Genomic DNA, 20570 nt, shown 5'->3' with positions numbered 1-20570 from the left:
GCTAGGTTAGCTAGTTAGCTAAGCTAAGCTAAACAGCTGCTTGCTCCAGCTACATATTAAGCATACAGTACAGACATCTAACTCTCGGGCAGTTAATATGTGCATTTCCCAAAATGTCAAACTATTCCTTAAATGTAGATATGCAATACTCAGTGGAGCTTCCAGTTAGTGTAACATGTTTGTGTGGGACGTTTTTTTCTCTGACATTGAGCCTAAACTACATTCCTGATTTTTTATGTAATAATGGATACATCTCATAATCATCATCTGTACAGACCATCATGCATGCACTGTTAAAACTGTCTGTTTTTTTTTTTCTCCCCAGTATAATCTTACTGTAATACTGCAGCTTGACTGTCTCATTCTTATTCATAATGATGGTAATAGGGAAAGTACAAATCTTTTTCTATTACTCATTCAATCAGGTTTTCAAGTTGTAAACTGCCATGTGACTGCACAGTAGTGACTTCACTTCACCACACGCTTCAACAACACTGTATAAACCCAGCTGTTCATAATTCAGCATGTAGAAATATAGCAGGTGCATGATTCTGCAAAATGTGTAGGTGTTTCTCTGATTGTCTATAACCACATTTTCTACTCTGTGTCACAACAAAATAAATAACAGTTGACAGTCAAATGGAAAGTTTGTCTTGTTGTACTTCTGCAATTCGGCCAACAGGTAGCACTGTGGGAGAATTTACAAAACGCAGACAATAAAACATGCACTGAACTGCGAACTGCACATGCAAACTGTGGTAAATAATAAACTATGTATTATATTACTACATTTAAAATTAGGAATTAGAAATGTGATAGGCCTGTTTGTTTGTGTCTTTTATGACTTATTGTATAACTTTTCTCTACCTCAACATTAACAAATGTAGTTTCCTTATATAAAGTCCTAATCTAATCTGTCTGCTGTGCCCCAGTGTGTGTGTGTGTGTGTGTGTGTGTTTGTGTTGCTGATTATGCAAATAATCATTAGACAATTGTAGCAGGAAGTTTCAGTAGGAAAAAAATCCCCCACCAGTTTCTCTGAGTTCCTCATTCTGTGTAACAGTCTATGTCAACTGGCTGATGCACTTGTCGAGCCAAATACCACCAGTCTTTCTGTCCGTCCACCAGTCAGTCAATCTCATGAGGAACGCAGAGAAGAAATCTGAGGACTAAAAGATTTCTTCACAGTGGACAAACTGTTTCTCTAACCAGGGATACACACTAAGAAAGGTAAGCCCAAACGCATGTGAGGTGTGAATGACACCAGGCAGAGATGTGCATTAGGTGATTGTGTGCTATCAGTCTGTTACTGTTACATACTTACTTACACACACACACACACACACACACACACACACACACACACACATTATAAGAGTTAAACATATGTGTTTTTTGTATTTCTGGTAAAAAAAAAAAAAAGAAAAAGAAAAGGGTCTATGTCCTCTCCTTTCATTTCTTCACCACTCCAGACTTTGGCTCAGTCCATTGCTGAAGGAGGAAGTTTATATGGTGGTCATAGCTGCTATGCTCTGCTGTGTGTGCGTGTGTGTGTGTGCGTGCGTGCGTGCGTGCGTGCGTGCGTGCGTGCGTGTGTGTCAGCTCCTCAGCCCCTTGCTTTCCGGGTGTTTACAGAATGTCAAGTTAACAATATAACAGGGGCAATGAACCACTACAGGATATAACCAGTGACAAACTGCCAAACACATGTAGGCTACTGTCATCTTGATTCATAAACCTCTTATTTCGTCAAGCTAACAATACACTGTGCACCAATTCTGGTTTAAAGTGTGCCCCTTTTCTTGTTTGCCAGTTGAGTTCATAGTGGTTGTTGTATATTTAGTTGCAGCACTGCGTTGCCGATGTGTGGAGAAGGAACTTCGTTGACACTGTTCTTGATTATAAAATTAAATCAAAATGTAAATCGTCAGATACCACATGGTCAACCCCTGAACTGAATCTGAATATCTTTGGGGACAATAACCACTTTTATATGCATACTATTACTCTTAACTGTACTTAATTTCCTTTGGAATAAAAAGTACCATTTATGTGGTAGACAAGTGCATGTGTAGGCTAAAGTTGTTTTATGCAGGAGGTTTTAATGCTTTTAGTATTGAATGTGGCTAGTATGTAGCTTGCAGCATCTCGGGATGGTAATATCGGTCAGTCCACCAATTCTGTCCAGACTAAACTATCTCAACCGACATTTAGCCATATGTTCCCCTCAGGATGAATCCTACGTTTTTGGTCATCAACTTACTTTTCCGATAGCACGTGTCCAACTCAAGGCCCGCGTGCCAAATCCGGCCCCTCGCTAATTGGGATCCGGCCCGCATATCATTTAGTTCACAACCTAGTTTTTGTCGCTTTTTCGGCGTTTGTGTCACTTTTTTCAGCATGTTCAGAATGTTAGCTTTGTCACTGGTGAGCATGTCAGCATGCTAACACTCTAAACTAAGATGAGTGGTGAGCATTATACCCGCTAACATCAGCATTGTTAGCATTGTCAGAGAGAGCATGTTGCCATGCTACCGTTAGCATTAAGGTGAAAGCACTGCTTCAGAGAGCTGCTGGCATGACTGTAGACTATGTTTCTCTTGTTCAAAAAAGTCACGACATATTCAGACTACTGGTAGTCTAGTTCTTCAGTACTGCCCGGTTTCTTGCCACCTGAATCTTTTCGAGGACTTTAAACATGTTTGTTTTGCATGCTATTACTCAAAACCTGTATCACAAACTTAATTTGCTTGGGAACAAAAGTACAATTGTGCGGTAGACATGTAGGATTGTAGGTGGTTGGTTGTTCCTCTTCATTGGTGATTCCTCTTGACCTTTGACATGTTACCTATTTTCTGACTGGCCAGTCACTATTTATGGTAAGAGCCATTGTCTTCTTATTAACTTCTGTTGTAGGTTTCCTGCTGTCCTGCCCACAGCACAATTGTGCATCTCCTGTCACTGTTTCAGTGTGTTCAGTCATGCACTTCAGTTTCCTGGAGAATGAGCGACAGTGTTGTTTTTCTTCTTTTAGAAAACAGGTGCCAACTTCTGCTGCTGTAATGCTTCATTTCCCCTGCATCGTATCAATGCAGTTTATCTAATTTTAGATCTTCACCTTGTTGTTTAGTTAATGCTCCTATGGCCGTATCATCTCGTAACAGTTACTGTGATTTGCATTAATACCCATTTCACATTCCAAACATTAATCCAGCACATAATCACATATCGAGTGTGTATAAATGTGTTATTTGCGTATCCGTATTATCAGTACAATATGTGTGTGTGTTATCAATTACTGTATCATCCTTTTTATATATTCTGTCATAAATCTAGAGGGTACGGCAACCAGCAAATCTGTAGAAGAGCGCATCCCTGCTCTGTTTAAATAGAAACATCATGACTGGTATTTCAAAACATTTTAATAATCAACCACCACAAGCACTTTATGTTAAAGTAAAGTGAAATATTATAGCCAGCTGGATTCAACTGGACTTCGCAATTAAGTTGGTGATTCACATACACACACAAGTTCATAGAAGCTATTATTTAAATGTTGTGTTAGTTAGTTTAAACATTACCAAACACCAAAACTGACTTCAGCAAGCAGAAATAGGAAAGAAGGACAAAGCAAAGCTCAAGGTAATATAAAACAGAACGGATAAACAATATGGAAGCAGACACTCATTATTTAACAGTATATTGTACTATATTATGAATCTGAATTTAACGAAGCTGGAAAAGTAGTTAAATATTCTCCAACGGGTCCAAAGTTTAAATCAATGAGTAGGGTTTCCGCAGGAGAGGAAACACAAGCTTCTACTGGATGTGAACAAAAATCAGTTGAGAGCATCCCTATAACATTTACTTATAGCTCTATCTACTGTAATAAAAACCACACTGCAACAAGGGCAATATGCAAAATAAAATGATGCATAAAACTAGTTTATAACTATGCACTTTTTTTTGTGTGTGTGTGTGTGTGTGTGTGTGTGTGTGTGTGTGTGTGTGTGCGTCGCTAAAATAATAATACAGAAGGTGACATTGGGACGTGTGCTAACATTATGTCTTCCTCTACTAAGCCCTTTAAAAGTTAATGCACACTGGTAAGAGTCTCATGTCGAGACGAGCTGCCAGTGTGGCTAAAACACAGAAGGTACAATCGACTAAACTATCTACTCACTAAGCAATCCATTGTCAAAAAGACTACTACAGAGCATCACAGAGCTCAACCATTTTACATTATACTCATTATCCACAATGCCTCCTCTGAAATACCACCATTTGTCACACAGGTTGCATCTCTAGAAGTTTAAGTTTAAAAATATTTACTGGTCATTTTTTGTTGTATATATATCTGTATGCGAATGTGTGCAAATGTCATAATGTGTCAGTGTTTGTGGGCTTCCTGCTGGTTATCAGGCAACAGCCCAACCTCAAACTACAATAGAAAACTACAATACAGGAAGTTGCAGCGATACATCTTTTAATACACTGAATGGACGGAGTACAGTGGAGTAGCACTAACACTACAATGGAATAGTTTTCTAATGGATCAAAGTTATATTTTAGGACTAATGTTACTAAATATGTATAGTTTGCTTATCCTGATCATTTGCAAGCAAAGAAACTCCAGAATTATACCCTTGTCACTGTGAAAACATTTAAGAAACAGCATTTAGGCCTAAAACGAACACAATAAAGACAGGAAACTGTTTACTGGAACCAAGATCAAGACCAATTAAACTCTTAATTTAGTTAACAACTCCTTTAAGATACATTCTGTGATTTTGTTACAGCATCCATAGGAGTTTCCTCCAAGATCACTGTTGATGTTTTGAAACTCAGCTGTGAACTGTGTTAGTAACTTTCGAAACACCATCATATTCTCATCTCCTCTGTAAAGACTCTGATTGCTGCCTGGATTATGATCACTGGCAATAGTTTCCAATCTATGAAGTGTGACATCACAGGAGGTCAGGTAGAAAGCACAGAAGTTTGTGCTCTTGTTCCTGGCCAACCCAGTCTCACGGCAGTTTGTGAAATGGTCAAGTTATTTAATCTATTGATTTGTGTACACGGACACGTTTATCTCGTTTTTTTTGGTGGTGTTCAGCACGTTTTTTAAACTAATGGATTAAGAGCGGCTCAGTAGGGAGTAGTATGAAAGGCCGAAAATCCGCTTAGGTTAGTTGGGGTGGTGGATAGATCAAACAACACAGGACTTTCACCCTGGAGACCGGGGATCGTGTCTTGCGTGTCACGTTTCCTTTTCCCGTTCTTCTACGTGCTGAGCACCACGAAAAAAACGAGATAAACGTGTCCGTGTACATGAATCAATAGAATAAAAATAACCTGACCATTTCATGAACTGCCGTGAGACTGGGTTGTCCTGGCTTTAGTTCCATAACGCACATATATGAAAGAGCTATTCCTCTCTGCTCAAAAACAAATAAGCGTATTTCCCAAAATGTCAGACTATTTCATTAAGGGGAAGATTCTTATTTTGCATCCTACTTTGTACTTTAAGTCAGTCTTGGCTTTTCATTATTTAACCACTAGAGACCACAATATTTCTGGGTTATCTTCGGGTTACGAAAACCTAGCCATAAAACACTAATTGTGTTTCACTTGCCACTAGTGGGTATTGTAGGAAAATAAATGAAATATGACGGTGAACGTTTTGCAGGCAGGGGCCAATCCCAGTTGATATTGGGCCAGAGGCAGGGTACACCCTGAACAGGTCGCCTGTCAATCACAGAGCTTACACATAGAGACGGGACAACCATTCACACCTACCGGCAATTTAGAGTCACCAATTTACCGGACATGCATGTTTTTTTGTGGACTGTGGGAGGAAGCCAGAGCACCCACAAAAACCTATTTTCTTTAACTGCAAATGACTTATTTTCTATGTGTTGGAATTCAGTTTTGATTCGATTTGCCACACTCACACTGCCACACTCGTCACAATCTATATCACAAAAGACCAGCTTGTTAATTTTTATTTATCTTTATTTTTGTGTTTTTTGGAAAAGGTGACATACTTAGTATGGTCTATACACCATCACAGCTGTCAGTAGACAATGGACTGTATCTTACAGGCTTTATTCACTCCTCATTTGTTACACTTGATGATGATCAAGCAGGAGCAAAAAAAGACTCATTTGGCCTACAAACAAAGCTGTTAGGTGTTTTTAACCTCTGAATCAGGAGGTGATTTGGGGCTTTTCTATAAAATACAGATCACACTGTGATTTATACAGCATACGCAATGTCAGTGTGTTATCATTACACTGATTGGTAATCAGTGTAATGATCCTTTTCAGACAATTTCAATACTCATTTGAGCGTGTCCAACAAGTTGTACATCTGTTCTTGCTTGCTAGTTTCTAGGTGCATTTCCTTAGACTTTTTTTAAACGATGAAAAAGGAAAGAAATGAACACGTTCTGTGTTATTTTTACTTGCAAGAGCCAAAAAGTCACAGGTGTTTGGTACCAAACATTTTAAGTGTTGTTTGCTTCAGCAGCTGTAAATGTTAAATGTGTAAAAGCTTACTCTTCCTTTGTTTCACTTCCTCCTGCAGGCAGTATGGGCTGTATGAAGTCCACGCTGAGCGAAGGTATGAGCGGAGGAGTGGAGGGGAAGAGCAGCCAGCAGACTGTACGTACCGACCACACACACTATGTCAGAGACCCCACCTCCAATACAAAAGACAACATAGTAAGTGGTCAGACAGCTGGGCTGAGCAAAACCAGATTTTTTTTAAATTATAGAACATAATACATTTCTGCTCCCTGTCTTGGTGCTGATTTGAATCCAAAGTGAAAATCAAAGAAAAGTCACACAATAAAAATCATGCATTTTATGGTTTTAACAGAGGTAATGTGGCCTAGAGAATTTAAATTTGAACAAATGGAGAATGTTGTGAAATTATTTATTTCTTAAGAGAGTATTTTACAGCCCATTCCTAATGATTCGGAAAAATAGTGACTCAGATATTTCCTAATGAACAGAACTTCCCTGTCTCACATGATTACTTCTAGCAGAAGGAAATGAACAGATTGTGAAAGTCTGTAGTCTAGAAGTGAAAATAATAGAAGATAGATTGTTTCTGATCCTGAAAACTCTTGGTCTGCCTTTACAGAATAACTCCCTGTTACCTGGTCAGGTGTTCCAAAAGCTGGAAGGTATGCCTATGCCACATTCCCACTTTCTTTCTGTTTGTTTTGTTCTCCCTTTCTTACTTTGTTTGTAAAAGTATGTTAAGAAAAACACATTTTTGCATAGGCTGAGGCTGTTCCAAAAGTAGACTGCATTTGTAGACTGTTTCAACATTCTACATTTCTACAAACACATGTTTGTACGTTCTACAAACACATTACGACAATACTCATTATGAAACCCTATTAAAAGTCAATGTAGTAACATTGTAGCAAAGTCTCTCTTAAAGTGCTCATATTATGCTTGTTTGGCTTTTTCCCTTTCCTTTATTGTTATATATCTTTTTGTGCATGTAATAGGTTTACAAAGTGAAAAAGCCCAAAGTCCACCCCAAAGGGACTTACCATCTCCAACAGAAAACACTGTTCACAAACTGCTCCAAACAGCTCTATTGTAGTCCAGCCTTTACTTCCGTGTCAAACGAACTTCACTTTGTAACACACGTTATAAATGCTCGCCTAGCTGCTAGTGTAGCACACTCTTATACTCTGCTTCTGACTGGCTAGTAGTCCTTACCTAGCTACTGTGCATATGCGACTCCCAACAAAGATGGAATAGAAGTGAGATGCCTCATTCTGTAGCTAAAACAGAGAGCTCAACACACAAGAAAAGAGGAGCTGCAGCAATGTGCAGTACAACACAAATATGGTGTTTTTTTTTTTAATTAAACCATGTGAACCTATTCTTATATAACCTCTAAATACAATTATGAACCTGAAAATGAGCATAATATGAGGTCTTTAAAATGAAAAGAACATGTATTACTAACACAACTGGTGGATAGTAAAGTAGTATTGTTGGTACCTTTTGAGTAAGACTAGTGCTATTCCAGATATAATTACCTATATGTTTGTGAGCCAACTCAAACAGGAAGATGGCTCCTTGATAACCCCAGTATTACATCTACAGTCACATTGTAATATATAGTTGAGGTTGCTCGTGAATGGTTCTGCCCGTCTGATACCTGATGTAGTCCCAATTTGTGGGTTTGTTCATCATCTCTTTAACCTTTGTCTGGCTTGAGTGCTATTTATTTTATTGTACATAATCTAACATGTCAATATATTTTTCTGTTTCCTCTCTTAGAGCAAAATGCGGTTTGTAAAATTGTGATTAGCATTTACCCGTATGAAGCTGCGCATCCCGATGACTTAGGATTCAAGAAAGGAGAAAAGATGAAAATCTTAGAAGAGTGAGTCTCTGATGTTGATGGTTGACTGATTCAACTTAAATAAATGTTATTCATCATTTATATACTTGCATCATGAAAGGCGAGAACCAAAGATGAGCACGAACTACGAAATTGAGCACTGTTTTAAAAGCTCATACCATGAGAAGACTGTCAGAGTCTATACAGTTTACCATAACCTCATGATAGACCCAATGATCCATCCGTCATTACAGACTCTTGCATCACCAAAAAGTGTTCAAACTAACAGAGCTTACTTTAAATTCTGGTGAATATCCAAAAGTTCAAATGATACCAATATATTCAACATATTTCAGAAGAAGTACTCATTAAAGGATGCTTAAGACTGATTTCATTTTGATGTAGTGTTGCGTCTGTTAAAAAAACAAGTGTTGAAATAAACTGTTGAATGCATATGTGACATTTTTATGCAAATGTATTGAAAATCAGGGTTCAAGCAGCTCGTCTAGCACTTTAGGACACCTAGGTCTTGCAGAAGGTACTGACAATGAAAAAAAACTATAGTTGTGCTAAAATAGATTGATATTTCCTGCAGACATGGAGAATGGTGGAAAGCAAAGTCATTGACAACCAACAAAGAAGGATACATTCCATGCAATTATGTTGCCCAGGCTGACACCATGGAAACAGAAGAGTGAGTAACTGCATCTAAATAAATCACATTTTGCTTTTGAAAAATGATGTATGATTTGACAAACATTTTGATTCATGCTGAAAATTTACATTTGCAATATGAATTGCAGAGCGAATCATATTGAAAGCGTTTGTGCTTCCCATATTTAATCTATACTGATCACAAAGGAGGATTTCCAAGCTTTGAGACCACGGAGGTGCAATTTGTAAAAATGCATAAAAAAAGTAAGAAATATTTCCATTTTGAATATTCAGTGTATTTCCTGTTCATTGCAGGTGGTATTTTAAGGACATCACAAGAAAGGATGCAGAAAGGCAGCTGTTGGCGCCAGCAAACAAACCAGGCTCTTATCTTATCAGGGAAAGTGAAACATCAAAAGGTATGGAAATCACAACTGCCTTGAGAGACTGAGATACATTCACAAACATTCCGCACTTTTCAGTATATTGACTTCTTCCAGCTTCATTTTGACTCACTAGTCACTCTCTTTTGCTGGCCGATTTTTCCACAGGAAGTTACTCTTTGTCCATCAGAGACATGGATGCCCAGGGAACAGATTCAGTCAAACACTATAAAATCAGGAAGCTGGATAATGGCGGCTACTACATCGCTCCTAAAATCTCCTTCAGCAACATTGGCAGCATGATCAAACACTACCACAGTGAGTACAGCTCTCCAGTGGAGGTGCTTAAAATTCTTTATTCAAAAACGATCACCCTATCCCTCTACTATGGTATTGAAACTGTCCTTACCCCCAAAAACTACAACATAGGTTGTTTATACAAGCAGCTTATTACAACCCATATTTACTTTATTGTGGCAGCGACCTCAAGTGACCGAAGTAATTATGAGGGGAGCAAAGAAGCAAAGTCAAGGGACTTAGTATAAAGGGCAACAAAGTATGCGTAGGGAGGAGGTCTGGGTGGATGGATGGGTCAAACAAACACTAAAGAGACTATAGTTACGTACGTAACTTGGTTACTAAGTCATGTTCATAACTATTCAATTTCAATTCAATTCAATTCAATTTCATTTATAGTATCAAATCATAACAAGAGTTATCTCGAGACACTTTACAGATAGAGTAGGTCTAGACCACACTCTATAGTTTACAAAGCCCCAACAATTCTAGTAATTCCCCCAAGAGCAAGCATTTAGTGCGACAGTGGCGAGGAAAAACTCCCTTTTAGGAAGAAACCTCGGACAGACCCAGGCTCTTGGTAGGCGGTGTCTGATGGTGCCGGTTGGGGGTGTGATGAACAGTGGCAATAATAGTCACAATAAAGATAATGGAACAGTGACTACAAATGGTAGTTGTAGTAGTTCATGTCATAGCAGGGCACTGCATCTATTTCACATAATTACGTAAGAAACATACTTATTTTAATCCAAACCACAATCTTTTCCTAAACTTAACTGCGACCGTTTCACAACGTTAACCACATGTTTAAAACTGCGACCGTTACATTAAGTTATTAGGACGTATTTATATCCTGTCACTAGGAGCGCTAATTTAGGAAACATAACTGTAGGTCCTATTAGAGGGTAGGAATAAACAACTTGTGGCCATTTGGCCTGGAGGACTTGTTGGGAGGTATGTTGATTTAGTTATTAGCTGTCTAAAGACTTTACTTATATAAAAAAAATAATTTATTAGCACATGTTTTATTCATTCAGTTGACCACTAAAGCAAGGATACTGTACCTTAGTTCTCAGTGTCAGCGTGTGTGTACATTCCAGACAAAGCGGATGGCCTGTGTCGTAAACTGGACCGTGCATGTGTGAAACCCAAAGCTCAGAAGCCGTGGGATAAAGATGCCTGGGAGATTTCCAAAGATTCTATTAAGATGGTGAAGAAACTCGGAGCAGGGCAGTTTGGAGAAGTCTGGATGGGTGAGTAAAGAGAAAACAATTTAATTTATCTCTTAACTCTTAATTTATTCAATTGTGTTGACTAGGAACAGCTCTAATGCTGTGTTCACCCCCTGTAGGACACACAAATTCCCTGAAATGTCTGAGAACAAAAAATAGGAAGAGGACACAGAATCAAGCTTGGAACTGGTTCATTTATAATAGCACCTTTAAATATCCTGGTACCTTGACTTGAATAAATGGTACCTTGACTTTTTGGTTGAGTAAATGGGAATGTTTCTTGTTCAGTTTTGCACATCTGAGGATTTCTAGTATTCACGGGATTGATGTCCCTCATCTTCCGCTTTCTTTGTGTTGGAATTCTAAACTCCGGTTGATTTATGAGGACTATGGTTAACTGCTCCTCAGATTTAAATCGAGACAGCTAGCTAAACCATCTGTTGAATCTGAGTTTTCTCTTGCACGACCAAAACAACTTTTTGAACATACACATTCCAAAACAAGATTCTTCCCGAGGCTATTTTGCAGAGGCACCGTGGCTCCCAAGATGCCCCAAGATGATTGTGATTGATTTAAAGAAATGCCAAGAAACCAGAGAAAGTTTTTCTCCTATCCAGGAATGTTGTGTGGTCTTGCCAGACCCTCCTCCGCAGCACTGTGGAGCTAGGTCTGGCAATGCGAGACTAGAGAATTTCTAGTTCCTTTGTCTTATTTCTGTAAATTCATTGTTGCAGAAGTCAACAGTACAGGGATGTTCCGTTTCCCCCTATTTGAAACAAAAATGACTTCCTTCTTGTGTTACCCATTAGGTGTATTTAGGTCAGAACTGACTCCTCTCTCAAAAAAATATATTCAAATGTGTCCATGGAAAGAGTGGGCGCATTCATGTGTGCATCAGTGTTTTATCATCTATATAGGAAGGTAAGTTTGAGTCTGAAGGGAGATTTCCATTAGACGTTTTTGAATGGTGATAACACACCCACACACAAAGGGGTGTGTAGAGAGGGCTAACAGAGGAACTAGGTTTTATTGCACAGTTTTATGTGCAAACATTGCTGTGGCCTGATACTGATACCTGTTACAGGAATTAACGACTGTCTGGTTTATTATTTGTTCAAAAAAAACATATTTCTATGATTTTCTTCGAAGCACTTACACAACTGCAGCTGCAATTCTTTGAAAGAAAAAGGAAGTATTAGCCTGGGAATTAGACGAATCTGCAGAGCTCATGTCTCATTTGCTCTCATGTGGGGCAGGTTTAAGACCATGACTGACAGATGAGCTTCATGCTTGAATGTAGTTACCGAACTTAGTTACTGGACGTAGCTTGCATTCTCCATCCAGCGCAACGCACCAGGCTCACGAAACTCAGATCAAATTGTCAAACTAGGCGGTTCTGATCAAATACGAATCACGATTCTGTCACTGTATTGCCTATTTCTCGCCTCAAAAGTTTTCAAAAACACATTTTAGTGTACTGTTTAGCTGTAATTTGAGAAGGTTTGTGACCCATGAAAAGTGGAAAAGCTAGTTTATGTATATATCTTTGTTTCATGAACTTTTGCCAAAGCCATCAGTTGTGTCACCCTTTTGCAGCTGCTGTGTGAGAAGTGAAAAAACCGTGTTGGTTTTTGAAATTGACCTAATGGAATGCAGAAATAGCTTTTTAAAAAGGCACTTCACTGATTTTACACATCAAGATCAATTTGCTAGTCATGAAGAGTACTACCAGTGTGTAAACAGTTGTATAATCTGTGGTTCTAAAGGGAGCATTGTTATCATTAGCGCTTGCGGCTGACGATATGATGATATTAAGTTGCATTATGGGAAATGTAGGATCCAGTGTTTTTGGAGCTTGGCTAACAGTCATGATATCTTGAGTTCTACCTCTTCAATTTTGATCAATCCTTTATCCCCCCTAACTTTATGGAAGTGCAATACTAAATTAATGGAGTGTCCCTTTAAGTTGCTCAAACTAGGATAGACACATATTTGTCAATGACGTCGTGCAATATTTCAGCTTCACTTTAACTAATCCTCAGATTATGTACACACACAATCATTTATTTTCTATATAATGGCGCTTTTCCATTACGTGGTACCTGCTCGACTCGCCTCGACTCTACTCGACTTTTTTGGTTTTCCATTACGAAAGATGAGTCGAGGTTCCAAGCGAGCTGAGCCAATACCAAAAGGTGACGTGAAAGCGACAGAGGGGGGTGTCCTGAACAAACCTGCCATTTTTAAATAGTTTAGCCAGCTGTGTTTTCTTTGCTGCTTCCAGCTTCATTTGAAACTAAATGTGTGTTCTGGCTGTGGCAACAACAACACACCTTCAACGTTCTGTTTGTGTGTGTCGCGTTAGGTCACGGCAGTTTATTGCGGCTTCGCTATGACGACCAGCCACGCTGAGGCGGTACTAAAATCTGCAATGGAAAACAGACGCACAGTGAGGCGAGTAGAGGCGAGGCGAGTAGAGTCGAGTCGAGGAGAGTAAAGTCGAGGCGAGTAGAGTCGAGGCGAGTCGAGCAGGTACCATGTAATGGAGAAACGCCAAGTGTCATGCATCACTGGTTGTGCTGTGTGATATTTTTCTCTGAACCTTCAACAGTAAATATAGTGTTGCTTTTTGTGATTTGAATCTTTTCTCAAGCTCATATATTTCTCACAACAAGTCTTATGGAAAATGGAGTAATAATCGGACTATGCAATGTATACATAATGTGTATCTTTCATCTGAAAACAGTCTACTGACCATATGTAAATGGCTTTACACATACGGGTTGAATAAAAAATTGTTCAAAAAGTTATAGTGGAATAAGAAATGTCCTTTTTCAGAGTCATAGCCTGTTTGAGATTGTTCACACTGAAAGACACTGACGCCAAGCAGAATGTAAAGCAGATGGTTTCATACTTTCACAGAAATTAATGAATATTCTCCATCTCCCCAAATCTCTCTATCCCCCTCTTCCTTCACTTTCTGCGATAACAGCTTACTACAACAACACAACCACAGTGGCGGTGAAGACGCTGAAGCCAGGCACCATGACAGTCGAAGCCTTCATGGAAGAAGCCAACGTCATGAAGACGCTGCAGCACAACAGGCTGGTGCGGCTCTACGCTGTTGTCACCAAGACACCACCCATCTATATCATCACTGAGTTTATGGCAAATGGTAAAGAAGCTTCAACTTTAACACATGTAGCTGAATTCCTCTTCCAGTATTTGGAGCAACTTCCAATGAGTGCAGCAGATTATTAGATATTCAGAATAAGCATCCAGAAATAAGAATTTCAAATGTCAGCAGCTTAGTATTGTGGCATACAGTATTCATGTGCCCACACATTGATCCTTGGACATAATTCACAGAGGAAGATTAGCAGGTTAGCAAAAAATAAAACATTTAAAAACGTTTTGCACAGCTGATATGGAAACATACATAGTAAGTATGCAGTACACCACATATATGGACACAGACATACAAGACACTGACATGTTTCTTTTTGTATCTTTTCTTTAGGGAGCCTACTAGACTTCTTAAAGAGCGATGCAGGATGCAAACTGCAACTACCCAAGCTCATCGATTTCTCAGCGCAGGTGATATGCACACTGACCACAATATGCTGACTTTTCTCACAGCTCCGCCATGGTTGTGAAACAGAAATATATTGGCGCTTACCCACTGCTAGTACCAGCTCTACTTGGCTCGGCTCGACTCAACGGCCCCGTAGCAGCAGTTTTTGTAAAAATAGGCTAACGATTGTGTCATAACCACACAACTTTCTGTCGCATAGTAGACAAATTATCGTATAGTCAGGAGAAGCTCGCAGGCAAACAGGGTGGACGTGGAGGCATACAGTCAAGGGAGAAGCCCATAGAGAGTCCATGAAAAGCATCGAACAAAATATTTCAGTAACGTTTTGATGGATTGGAAATACGTATGTGGCAAGTGAATTCATATGAAGTAACATTTATCCACACACAGATTTCTCTTGGCACAGCTACCAGAAGACTTCCAACTTTCAGACAGGTTGCTCACGTCACATCTACGTTGTCAAGCTCAGTTTGAGGCTGCGCAGTACGCTCAGCCATCAACGGAAAAGTGCTTCTAATAGCCTTCACTGGTCTCCGTCGAAGTCCAAGGCGTTGATGTGTCCATTTCTTTCACTGTCTATGCGAGACACACACAGAACGTCGAGGGTGTGTTGTTTTTGATTCTCGGCATGTGGCTGCGACAAATTTTGTTTCAAAAGAAACTGGAGGCAGCAAAGAAAATCACCACTGGCTAAACTATTTAAAAATGGCGGGTTTGTTCAGGACACCTTCTGTCGCTAGCAATGATGACGCTAGCCTGGTCCTACCAGATTCTCGTACATTTCATTTGTACAGAGAGTCTGGCCTCTCTCCATTGACAAGTGTTAACTTCCTTGAAGGCGGGTACTCTGTTGAAGTTTAAAACTATTGGATCTGCCCAGAGCCACTCTGGATCTGCCATAACCAATCGCTAACATTTGGTCGTGACGTATGTCATGCGCATGTGCAACAAGAGGGGAGACCGACAACAACTATAGGCTTATATTTAGCATTAGCATCGCTAGCGTTAGCCTTAGCCAACTCCTTCACCACTAACAGAGTGAGCTGGAAAATCTAACTTTTCCTGAACCCCATGGGGAGGAGGGCCACAACATCATGGCCACCAACACAACTCAGCAAAGATTGTTCTTGCTCGGGCTTTAACTTCTGGATATTCGGCAGTGTTGCCACAACGGACTGAATGGCTTCGCTCGCATCTTTCTAGTGCACGTCCTCAACGTCATCGTTCTCAGCCACTCTCTCTGTTCACTGATTGGACCGCTAAATATTTAACCGGAGAAAACACAAGACTATACCGCAAACCCAGACAGAGTAGTGAAGGAAAATGAAAATTGAGCAGAAGTACGTAGGAGGGCAGAGCCAGGCTATGATGACGCAGTGATTAGTGACGATTCTCTCCAACCAATCAGTAGTCTGCAGGTTTTCACGTCACCTTTTGGTATCGCCTCAGCTCGCTTGGAACCTCGACGGAGGTGATACTAAAAAAAAGTAGGCTACCTGTTGGCAGGTACATGAACGTAGTCTGAAGGGAGATTTGCATTAGACGTTTTGGAATGGTGATAACACACACACACACACACACACACACACACACACACACACACACACACACACGCACGCTCACACAAAGTGGTGGGTAGAGAGGGCTAACAGAGGAACTAGGTTTTATTGCACAGTTTTATGTGGAAACCTTGCTGTGGCCTGATACTTGTTACAGGGATTAAAGACTGTCAGGTTTATTATTTGTTAAAAAAAAAACATATTTCTATGATTTTCTTCGAAGCACTTACATTACCGCGGCTGCAATTCTTTGTAAGAAGAAGGAAGTATTAGCCTGGGAATCAGACGAATCTGCAGAGCTCATGTCTCACGAGCCAGGGACTTTTTTTCATAATGAAAAACCAAAAAAGGCAAGTAGAGTCGAGGCGAGTCGAGCAGGTACCATGGATGTCACTATTTCCATTATAGAACTGAAAGGAGGAACCATAACCAAAATGCTGACACATCACTGTTAAAGTCTCCAATAATAAATAAATAATGAATATTGTATAATGATAATATAATAATGAGTATTTACCGTGATTAAAATTGAGCACTTCCTTCAAGGAAATTATTGTTTTTGCTATTTAGTAGCAAATTATGTCATTCTTTGCAGGAAACCTGCTAGGATGAGGAAATGATAGACCGGCAAAATAAAGCTTTACTGTAATCTTCCTTTTTTCCTCAAAAAGATGACCCTTGCTCTTTGATGAGTTTTTATGGTGTAACTAAAGGTTAAATGAAAAAAATAACAAATACAAATGTAATGTCTTATTTCACTATTTCCAATGAGCAACAGTCAAAACCCCAAATGTTCAGTTCACAGTCATATTAAACACAGGAAGGCAACAAAATCAGCACATGAGACACCGAAACAGCAATTGGCCACTCACAAAATATCTTTCGAACCACAATCAACAACTATTTGTGTCCAGTTTGAACTGGATTTTTAGCTTGTTTGTGCCCCCATAGACCTGTCTGAATCGGTCTATAGAACTGTAGTGTCACTTCACTAGCAATTAACAGTCTTTTTTCATTTTTTTGTTTTTATTCTTGCTCATCTTTTTGAATAAAACATTTTATGACCATACAGTGCCGTTCTTTCACACTATTTTTTTTGTGCTGTTGCAGATAGCAGAGGGCATGGCGTACATAGAGAAGAAGAATTACATACACAGAGACCTGAGAGCAGCTAATGTCCTGGTGTCAGAGGGCCTAATCTGTAAAATAGCTGACTTTGGCCTGGCAAGAGTCATAGAGGATGACGAATACTCTGCCAGAGAGGGTAAGGCTTGTGTGTGTGTGTGTGTGTGTGTGTGTGTGTGTGTGTGTGTGTGTGTGTGTGTGTGTGTGTGTGTGTGTGTGTGTGTGTGTGTGTGTGTGTGTGTGTGTGTGTGTGTGTGTGTGTGTGTGTGTGTGTGTGTGTGTGTGCGTACGTGCCTGCATTCATGTGTGTGTCTATGTATGTTCCAGTATGTGTGTGAGTCTCCATTGTTGTCTGTAAGATGTTTTTTTTTTAACATAAAAAATTAGCTGACTTCCTCACTGGATACTTGTGACACATTCAAATAAAAATCCCCTTTTGAGAGCTCCAAGCAGAATTGACCATTTCTTCAACCTATATGTTTTGTGACAAGCCAGACTTTTGGTTTCATTTACAGGTTGCTCCACTTTTTTAAGGCCAAATCGTGTGCACCCATACTGCAATGACCAACGCCTCTGATGACCTCAAACCACACATTTCCTTTCATACTGACACCAGTTTAGGGCGCATGACACAGTCTAATATACATTACTGCACAGAGAGATAGGTGGGAGAGAATGTGCGTCATAAGATGAAACCTGATTGATCACTGATCTGAAACCAGGAGACACTGAAACTACAGTAATAGGAAAATTCAAAATAAATGCAAGTACTTAGAATCTGAACCGTCCTTTACGTCTTGCATGGAAAGTGTGGGTGAGATGTGTGGGACTGTGTAGGAGTAACATGCGTGTGTCCTCCGCAGGAGCCAAATTCCCCATTAAGTGGACCGCTCCAGAGGCCATAAACTACGGCTCCTTCACGATCAAGTCAGACATGTGGTCCTTTGGAGTTCTGCTTTATGAGATTATAACCTACGGGAAAATCCCTTACCCAGGTACACATTCAATATACTGTGTGTTATAGATATGTGTCTTTATTATTACCATTTGGAACTGTGTGTTGATACTCATACAACATATTAATCCTATTGTGTTATACTTTGGTTTTCTGTTGACATACAGTACTATCAGCTGGAATAATACAAGTTTTATGATTCGATTTTGATAGAGGGTCCCTTTTAAATTCATACCCTCAGAATTGAGTAATAAAACTGGACCTTCCTGAAGGCCCCTATAATGTCATTAGATATTGTGCTTTAGTAGTGGATATTGGCATTTTCCTAAAAAAATAAACTATTGATCAATTTAACACAAACTAGTTGCCCAAATGAACCTAGGGCTTTTGTGGGCATCTGGAATGTTTGGATCTGCGGCCCATGGGGTAGTTACCAGGTCTGTTGGATTGGTAAGCATTAGTAACCAAAATGAAACAATAACATTGGGCTCTTAGAGTTATGCTGTTGTGAAGCTTTACTGCCCTCTGCTGGTGATTTTATACTCAAGATGTTGACCATACTTTATGTGTGTGTATATATGCAGCATGCGTGTTGCCTCTCTCTAAACACTCCTGTATTCAAAGCTTCACGTCTGTCTGTATTGTTCTCAGGTATGACTAAAGGAGAGGTGATATCCTCAGTGCAGCGTGGCTACCGGATGCCTCAGCCCGACAGCTGTCCCGCTGAGCTCTACGAGATCATGATGTCCTGCTGGAAGAACAAACCTGAAGACAGGCCCACCTTTGAGTACTTGCAGAGTGTCCTGGATGACTTCTACACCGCCACAGAGGCACAATACCAGCAACAACCATAAAGAGGGACACTTTCAGCTGGACAAACAATCACATTCATTCCAGATTATGATTGGAGCTAATTTAGATTTGTTTTTAATGTTGTAATATTTTGTATATATGACATATTCTGTATATCTTTAATAATTGCTTAATAACAACAATAATACAATATTCAGGTCCCATAAAATAGTTTAATCTCTCCTCTAACTGTATTCAGGAAAGCAGGGGTGGATTTTGCACAAAATTGATAAAAACAGAAAAATAGATAGAGAAAATACATTATTTTCTTTTTACTTTTTGACACTAGAGTCTTGTGCCTAGGCATTTAAGTATGTGGCCCAAATCAATTTCAATATGTGTTTTTGTACAAATGGAATGAACAAACAGCTGACATCATACAAAGAGTTTGCAAAAACAGGATAAAAATAGGAGGAGTGTCTTCATTTCTGTACAAACAGCTACCCTATAGAGTCTGAGTCTGTAAATAATGTGGCAGAATGGGAAAAGGGACATGCTGCATGTACATTTGGAATAGCACTTCTGGTCACATTTTCATATTGAGCAAACATTTCGAGATCAAAGCATTAATTTCAACATGATAATGTCTCATTTTATTGGTGTTTTTTAAATGACTGAATTGTTTTTTGATCATGTAGTCACAAAACCCGGGGCCCATCTCCTACTGTAGGCTGTAACTAGTGGTGGCCTTTTTTCAAGTAGAAAACTTAAATCTTCCATCTGCCCTATGTGTGAAGAGCAGCATTATATGTTGTGATGTTCAATAATAACATTTCCATTTGGGTTGATAGTAGAGGAGGCTATTACAAATATATATACATGTAAGGTTATGACTATCCATTTTACATTTCATGAGAAATATTTTAATTATTTCATAAGCTGCTCTACCAGTGGGAATGGGGTTTGCTCTTTCATTGACCAGTGAAGGATTGGTCACCTTAAAGTCCACTTCATATTGAAGTGCTGTAGCTCTTGCTTTTTTTTTTTTTTCAGAAAGCAAACGTGAAATCTGTTCTCTGTATCATTTCATCATTTCAAATATGCTATTTTATAATCAAATGTGTAATATTGGATGGCTCTTGGTATTCCTGAGTAAAAATAACTTCAATTTAACTTTAAATGTACCCTGTAGCCCTGTGTATGGGCTACTTTGAACATTGGAACATTGAGCTGTTTGTTTGTTTGCCATTTATTGAGCATTTGAGTTGTATACTTGTTGCTATTTGAAATGAGAACGTGTACATTTTGTGTGGACTGAATGTGTATGCAATACATTGTATTCTGTGTTGGATGTCTTTGTAGATTTAGCTCATAATCTAAAGGTTTAGCTGTCACTCTTACTTTCCCCAAACACAAACTGATCAAAGATTTCAAACTCAATTTGTCACGACCTCCTTGCATTCAAGTTCATTTCAGTGACTTGAGAGAACTATAAAGGCACACGCTTATTGTAGCTTATGCATAGCGTCATGTCCTTATTATCAAAAAGTACACCCAAAAGAAAGTATAATAGCATTTATATTTTAGTAATTTATTATTTTA

At 39.2% G+C, this 20570-nt stretch overlaps 1 protein-coding gene across 1 annotated transcript; it reads left to right on the top strand.

Moving 5' to 3' along the window:
* Positions 1-1040: 1040 nt before the first annotated feature.
* On the top strand, positions 1041-20314 carry lyn (LYN proto-oncogene, Src family tyrosine kinase). The gene is made up of 13 exons (XM_078264795.1): positions 1041-1230; positions 6589-6725; positions 7150-7192; positions 8313-8418; positions 8972-9070; positions 9346-9449; positions 9582-9731; positions 10811-10963; positions 13935-14117; positions 14463-14539; positions 17207-17360; positions 18085-18216; positions 18828-20314. Exons 2-13 carry the CDS (start codon positions 6594-6596, stop codon positions 19028-19030), a joined length of 1536 nt encoding a protein of 511 aa, XP_078120921.1. The 5' UTR covers positions 1041-1230; positions 6589-6593; the 3' UTR covers positions 19031-20314.
* The last annotated feature ends 256 nt before the right edge of the window (positions 20315-20570 follow it).

This window comes from Sander vitreus, chromosome 12 (genome assembly GCF_031162955.1).
Source record: "Sander vitreus isolate 19-12246 chromosome 12, sanVit1, whole genome shotgun sequence".
In the NCBI taxonomy this organism is placed as follows: Eukaryota; Metazoa; Chordata; class Actinopteri; order Perciformes; family Percidae; genus Sander; species Sander vitreus.
This window is presented reverse-complemented; position numbering and strand designations above follow the sequence as displayed.

Excerpts from the sequence above, each read along its gene's own strand:
- lyn (XM_078264795.1), top strand. The coding sequence starts at position 6,594 with ATGGGCTGTATGAAGTCCACGCTGAGCGAAGGTATGAGCGGAGGAGTG. Across the intron at positions 6,726-7,149 it reads CCAATACAAAAGACAACATA|AATAACTCCCTGTTACCTGG; the intron begins GTAAGTGGTCAG and ends CTGCCTTTACAG. Across the intron at positions 17,361-18,084 it reads CGAATACTCTGCCAGAGAGG|GAGCCAAATTCCCCATTAAG; the intron begins GTAAGGCTTGTG and ends TGTCCTCCGCAG.